The 7347-nt window shown below is 45.4% G+C and overlaps 1 protein-coding gene across 1 annotated transcript; it reads left to right on the plus strand.

Moving 5' to 3' along the window:
* Positions 1-1068: 1068 nt before the first annotated feature.
* On the plus strand, positions 1069-6509 carry LOC123490999 (polyamine-modulated factor 1-binding protein 1-like; the record flags this gene model as incomplete). Its single annotated transcript, XM_045220796.1, has 8 exons — positions 1069-1236; positions 2443-2610; positions 2697-2864; positions 3049-3216; positions 5542-5709; positions 6030-6092; positions 6223-6332; positions 6431-6509. Coding segments are annotated over 8 exons (1092 nt in total), but the record flags the coding sequence as incomplete, so codon positions are not given.
* Positions 6510-7347: the final 838 nt, after the last annotated feature.

Here is a 7347-nt window from a genome sequence, read left to right on the forward strand (position 1 = left end):
CGCTCTTGTTGGCTGGTCCTCACTACATGTTCGTCGTCAAACCCACTGGCTCCAGGCCATCTATAAATCACTGCTAGGCAAATCCCCGCCTTATCTTAGCTCATTGGTCACCATAGCAGCACCCACCCGTTGTCTCACCTAGCTGTCTTAAGATGAATGCACTAACTGTAAGTATTTTTATTTTATGTATTTATTAAACCTTTATTTAACTAGGTAAGCCAGTTAAGAACAAATTCTTATTTACAGTGACGGCCTACCAAGAGGCAAAAGGCCTCCTGCGGGGACGGGGGATAAAAAATTAAAATATAGGACAAAACACACACCACAACACTACATGAAGAGAGACCTAAGACAACAACACAGCATGGCAGCAACACATGACAACACAGCATGGTAGCAACACCACATGACAGCAACACGGTAGTGACACAAAGTCGCTCTGGATAAGAGTGTCTGCTAAATCAGTGGTTCAGCAGAGGGGAGCGCGGGGGTCCCCCCATTTAATTAAAAAAAATTTTTAAAGGAACTCAGTCCGGATTTTAACTTACTCTTGAAAGTTATAATAGTAGAATGCACAAGGTGCATCATCAGTTCCTCTTGTCATGTTAGTCATTGCATACCTTAGAGAGCTATTTATAACTTTTTTTGCCCATAGGTATTGTTGTAATTTTTTTGTCACTCAAATATGACATGAATACACATTAGACATGTCAAAATGTATAGAATTGCAAGAAAATGTGCTTAAAAACTGCAAAATGTTAATTGCACCCCATTACAAAATGTGTAGAATTGCAGGAAATAAGCTTTAAACCTGCAAAATTCTCTCCACCAACAAGAGGGGTGTGAACAGTTTGGGTCATGAACAGTGCTTGTGCCCATAGAAATAGACGTGGCATGTGCACGCTTGCGCGGGATGTTCCCCAATGCTGGAAGGTCCCCAGTGAAAAAGTTGGGAACCCCTGTGCTAAATGACTCAAATGTAAATGTAGCCTAACTTCTGAATATTGCCCTGTAAACATGTGGTCGGTTGGTAGGCTGTGTGACTGTGGTTGTCTCTCTGTGTGCCAGCTGCAGGAGCAGGCTGATGCCAGCCGGGCACTGCGGGCAGAGCTGTCCCAGGAGCAGGCCAGGCAGCAGGAGCAGCAGGAGAGGAACCAGGGGGCCAGGGAGAGAGAGGCCCGGCTGGAGACAGAGAGAAACCAGCTCAGAACCAGCCTGGAAGCAGCTCACAGCCAGGTAGATTCAAACACTATAATTAAGCAATAAGGCACCTCAGGGGTTTGTGGTATATGGCCAATATACCACGGCTAAGGGCTGTTCTTATGCACGATGCAACGCGGAATGCCTGGATACAGCACTTAGCCGTGGTATATTGGCCATATACCACAAACCCCCGAGGTGCCTTATTGCTATTATAAACTGGTTACCAACGTAATTAGAGCAGTAAAAATATTTTTTTTGCCATACCTGTTGTGTACGGTCTGATAAACCACGGCTGTCAGCCAATCAGCATTCAGGGCTCGAACCACCCAGTGTATAATAATGTATATAAAACTAGCACTCAACTAGACATGTGCAGTCAACAACTTAGCACTCAACCAGGTGCTTTCACACACATACTAATGTATCCAAAAACTAGCACTCGACTAGAAATATAGAGTGTATAAATTCATGCATATTGATAATGCATGTCACACTCACACAACATATGTTAATCATACTGTAGTGTTTGTCTGTTGATTTATGACTAATGGCAATTTCCCAACACAAATAATTAGTGTCAGTGAATGTCATGAATTAAACCTTAAAAGTTTCAAAAGGCATTTTTAGGCTTTACAGGATGTTGTTTTTCCATTCATCAGGAGAGCGTCTTCTCCTCACATAGTGTCTGACTGAAGCCTGGCTACACTAATCTACAATCCACTCAGATTCCCCCTCCAGCCATGCTCGCAAATTGAATTAGTTTCCGTCTCTGAATTTGTGTTTCAAAAATAGTAATTATTTTTTAACCCCAAAGGAAGCAAGAGAAATGAGTCAGATCTGCACAAGTCATGAATTTTGTGAAATAATAGTTTTCCACCAGCCAAAGGGATACAAGCCTGAAGCGCGGCAATTTACTAACTGTTCAGCTGCTAGGAAATTAAATTGAAGCACATAATTCATATCTTTAGAAAGTTAAATCAATCTGATCAAAAAGTTTCTCACTCATTTACGGCCTGAAATTAATCTCCTTAATCCCAATTTAATATCTGTCATGCATATAAGTGCAGATCTCTCATCTATCTGCCCATCCATGTGACTTAATCCTAAACAGAGAGCTAAGATGGTGCTGCGATTGTCAGATTTAGTCCCATCTATCTTTGAGCCTGATATACACACAGTGGCACACACACACACCTGATGGGAGCTCTAATAGTGGTGTGTCTCCTGTCTGTCCTTCAGCTGAGGGAGCGGGAGAGGACTGTGGGGTGCCTGCAGGAGCGTGTGGTGGAGCTGCAGAGCACCACCCAGAGGCTGCATGAGGAACAGACAGCCTGCCAGGCTCAGCTGCAGCAGTGCAGGAGGGAGCTGGAGAGCAGGGTGGGCCAGAGCCACAGCCACAGCCAAGAGGTCAGAGGACATGTACTGTCCATACGTTGAGAGTATTTTGTGTGTAGTTTTGGGCCTATGTTCCATGTGTGTGTTCTCCTCTTCAGATGAACGTTCTTCAGGAGACGGTGTCCAGGCTGAGGGAGTGTGTAGAGGAGGCCCAGGCCAGCAGCAGGCAGGGGACCATGGACACAGCAGCAGCACAACACAGCCTCAGAGAGCTGAGACTGGAGCTGGCCTCCACCCAGGCCTCCCATAGAGAGAGCATGGAGCTGGTGGGTGCCCTGCTTACACACTGGTACTCTGTTTGTCTGGCATGTATTTATAATGCTGACGTTAAAACAATGACATTAACTCTCGACTTGTTTTAGGGTAATGACTGTGAGGAAATAATGTGTAGTGGGACTAACAATGTATATTTTGTGTGGATGTGGCTGGGCGTGTGATGGTACTGGTCAGCTGGCTGAGCAGAGTCGTGAGACGGCAGGTCTACGTAGTGAGCTGTCCCTCCTGCAGCAGAGAAGCTCCCAGCTGTCAGAGGAGAGAGAGGGCCAGGAAGAGATGACCAGGCAGCTGGCTGCAGAGCTCCACAGACTACGCACTGCCAGCAGACAGTCACTGGACGAGGTGAGAGAGAAGGATCTACACATCAACATTTCCATTCATCCTCATGGCAATTAACCAATAACCATTAATTTCATTGTCAATATCCAATAACCACTAATATGGTTCTAGATCTTACACTGCCAACAGCCAACCATTAGGTCATGGACCAGATAGCCACACATTAAATCCTAGACTGTTAACAGACCACTACACCATCCCAGGTTTAGAAGTGTGATGGGCCAATCTTTCAACCTTATATATTGTATAATAGGAAAGGGAACTATCCATTATGGGGTTATCAAGTGTAATATACGCAGGGCTGGAAATGAACACTACACCCTTAAGAGAATGCCTGGTCATTAGTGTGGAGCACACAGCCCCACTGAAGTAGAGACTTAACCTCCACGGGTCACGCTGTACACTAATTGACCACTACAGGCGAGAGCAGGTTCTGTTGTAGAGAAAAGAGGTGTGACTTGTAGCAGTGCCCTTTCTGTGTGTGAGGGGCTGTATTCCTAAAGCTGATTAGAAAATGAGACCTCTCTCCCAGACCCCTACAGAGTCTGCATGTACCGCGCACACACACACACACACATATTCATACATACATACAGAAACAGTTTGCAAAGACACCAACATTTTCACACACACGCACAGTTTTGCTTAGAGGAGCTGCCTCACATAATAGCCAAAATATAAATCACAGTTTAACCGAGATACTCCAAGACCTTATACAGTACATAAATGTAGTAACCGGTTTTCAATTGAAAATGTGTAAACGTCTAAGAGGCCTTATGGTTAAAATATTCTAAGCAATGTGTTTGTATTGTGACAAATCCAAAGCACTTTGTTTGTGTACACAGGCACATACGAGCTGTGTGTGCTTGCTCTGCAGTGCCAAACATCTCTACAATGTGCATGTGTGTTTGTATGTGTGTTTAGCCCAGGGCGCATCTCTGTGGCTCATCGCTGTGGTCTCACGTCATCCTCCTTAAGTGCTGTCAATGTTGCATGGTAACAGCGGCGTTCTGCCCTCTTAATTGGTTTAGGAAAAGCATCCTTGTCATTTTGCGGTCAGCAAACTCCTCCAGAGAAAATGAAGTGCGAGTTGCCCCCTCCCTTCAACCCCCCACGCAACCAGTCCCACAAAGAATAATGATTATGTGCAGCAGGGGTGTGTGTGTGTGTGTGTGTGTGTGTGTGTGTGTGTGTGTGTGTGTGTTTGGTTGTCTGTTTTTACTTTCCACTTTTAGAAATAATTGCTGGTTGCTCGGTGGGATCAGAGGAAGGGTATAATGATTCTCTCTGGCCGTGTGGTATGGCTGGGTGCTGGGGAGGGAAGACATTGGGCTGGGGGAGAGCAACTCATTTCACACACCTAAACGTTTGTGAGAGTGTGTGTTTATGTGTGTAAATATGTTAACATTAGTGTGTTTGTACATTCTTTAACCTGTTTGTGGTGTCTGTGTTTTCTATGTGCTTGATGTGTATCTACATACTGTATGTATGTGTAGCCTAGATGGTGTGTGTGTGTGTGTGTGTGTGTGTGTGTGGGGGGGTGTGTGTGTGTGTGTGTGTGTGTGTGCACGCACAACTGTCCTTTTGCGCGGATTAGCAGGTGAACGCAGCAAGAGGATGATCAGACAGGGAGCACACTGGGGTTGCTGTGCTGTCACACAGGGATTATGGGGGAATACGGAGCTGCAGTACTGCAGTCTGGAGCCTCCAGTCAGGCTCATCCCCCTCTGCCTGCAATCCCCCCTCCCCACTCCCACACCACTTTAATTGCCTTTGCTTCTTTCATTAAATGTATTGCCTCTGCATTGGGCTTGTGGAAAGGTCATTGTGGTGGTGATGTGAACACTGCACAGCCTCCGTGTCTCCCAGCCAAGCAGGCAGAGGATAGGGCTGGGGATGGGGATGGGGATGTGGCTAGGGGTGACTGGTTACTGCTGACCTTCACATTGTTCCTATAAAGAAAAACTTGTAATTTATGTTGACCAGTGACCAGTTCTTTGATGTAGTGGCTCACATGTAAATGCATATTAGCATACGCAGGCATTGTTAAGAGGGATTTAGAGTCAGATGAATGTGAATATGACAGGACAGGATGTTACTAGAAGGAGATGTTTATGGAGGAGTTCACTACAATGTAATTAACTAATTAACTATCGTTTCCCAGTTTCCTACCTGGGCAGGGTTATGGGAAACACTCATGAATATACAATGCATGTTGCTGTGATTCATTGTTCATCATTCATTTAAAAGGTCCATCAGTCTTCAGAAATGAGAACAAAAATGATATTAGGAAATGCCAATGACAGGTATCATCCCTCTCCCACCTAGGCTCGGTCCTGTGAGGGCAGGCTGGCAGAGCTGAGTGCCCAGCTGGGGAGGTCTCAGCGCTGGGGCCAGGAGCAGCTGGTAGCCCTGGAGGCCCGGGAGGAGGAGGTGGTGCTGATGAAGGTGGAGATGGCTTCTCTCAGGGAGAACTACCATGCCAAGGTGGCCCAGGTCAGACACACATACTTGCACAATGGGTTCTGGGGACATTCTGGTAGGTTTTGCTGACCATGTCACCTGATCAGGAAAAACTCTGGGCCCTTATTATAGCCGGTAGCCTTACTGCCTAACTGTAGAACTAGGCCCAAAGTTTTCCTGATCAATTTATGTGCTCATGAAAACCTCTTGGCTCTAGTTATGACACATATCCTCACACATTGCACTGGCACAGAAAGGCCAAACAGCATAGTTAGTAATCCCCTCTCAATGGAAAATGAGCTGTATAGCCATTATGATGTGCAGTAGGGGTTTGTTCATGTGTCTCTGTTCAGGTGGATGCCTTACACTCACAGCTCGATTCCATGGAGCACAAGTACAGCACATCAGCTAATGAGGTAGTGAACCCTTAAAACCTCCAGATATGTCAGATAGACACTGTTAGGGTTCTGAGTTGTAGAATCTCATTACATCCTTTCTCTCTCTCTCCCCATCGCTCTCTCTTTCTCACCCATCTCTCTGTCTCAGGTGGAGGTGTTGCGCCAGTCTCTGGGTAACGCTCGTTCAGACAGTTCTCTTCTACACAGGGAGAGTGAGCTGGTGGTAACCAACGTCAACCAGTGGGTGAAGGAGCAGAAGTAAGAGCATATGTAACTCCACACACCCACTGATGCCCAGTCATTTTCTACATTACATTCACTAAGCAGCATTAACCCTGTCTTTACCCTGTCGACAGGCAAGGCAATGAAAAACTGAACCTGAAGATCAAAGACCAGAGCAAAAAGATAATTCATCTCACAGCAGAGAAGGAGTAAGAGCTCTTCCACACACATCCAACCTACCCTGTGTGGTATATGGCCAATATACCACAGCTAAGGGATGTTATTATGCACAACGCAACGCGGAGTGCCTGGATACAGCCCTTAGCTGTGGTACATTGGCCATATACCACAAACCTCAGAGGTGCCTTATTGCTATTATAAACCGGTTTCTAACGTAATTAGAGCAGTAAAAATAAATGTTTTGTCATACCCGTGGTATACGGTCTGATATACCACGGCTGTCAGCCAATCAGCATTCAGGGCTCGAACCACCCAGTTTATAATTATGATTACAGTGAGGTTAAAAAGTATTTGATCCCTTGCTGATTTTGTACGTTTGCCCACTGACAAAAGAAATGATCAGTCTATAATTTTAATGGTAGGTTTATTTGAACAGTGAGAGACAGAATAACAACAAAAAAATCCAGAAAAACGCATGTCAAAAATGTTATAAATTGATTTGCATTTTAATGAGGGAAATAAGTATTTGACCCCTCTGAATCAGAAAGATTTCTGGCTCCCAGGTGTCTTTTATAGGTGACGAGCTGAGATTAGGCGCACACTCTTAAAGGGAGTGCTCTAATCTCAGCTTGTTACCTGTATAATAGACACCTGTCCCAGAAGCAATCAATCAATCAGATTCCAAACCCTCTCCACCATGGCCAAGACCACAGAGCTCTTCAAGGATGTTAGGGACAATATTGTAGACCTACACAAGGCTGGAATGGGCTACAAGACCATCGCCAAGCAGCTTGGTGAGAAGGTGACAACAGTTGGTGCGATTATTCGAAAATGGAAGAAACACAAAAGACCTGTCAATCTCCCTCGGCCT

The sequence above is a fragment of the Coregonus clupeaformis genome, unplaced genomic scaffold (genome assembly GCF_020615455.1).
Source record: "Coregonus clupeaformis isolate EN_2021a unplaced genomic scaffold, ASM2061545v1 scaf6368, whole genome shotgun sequence".
NCBI classification, from domain to species: Eukaryota; Metazoa; Chordata; class Actinopteri; order Salmoniformes; family Salmonidae; genus Coregonus; species Coregonus clupeaformis.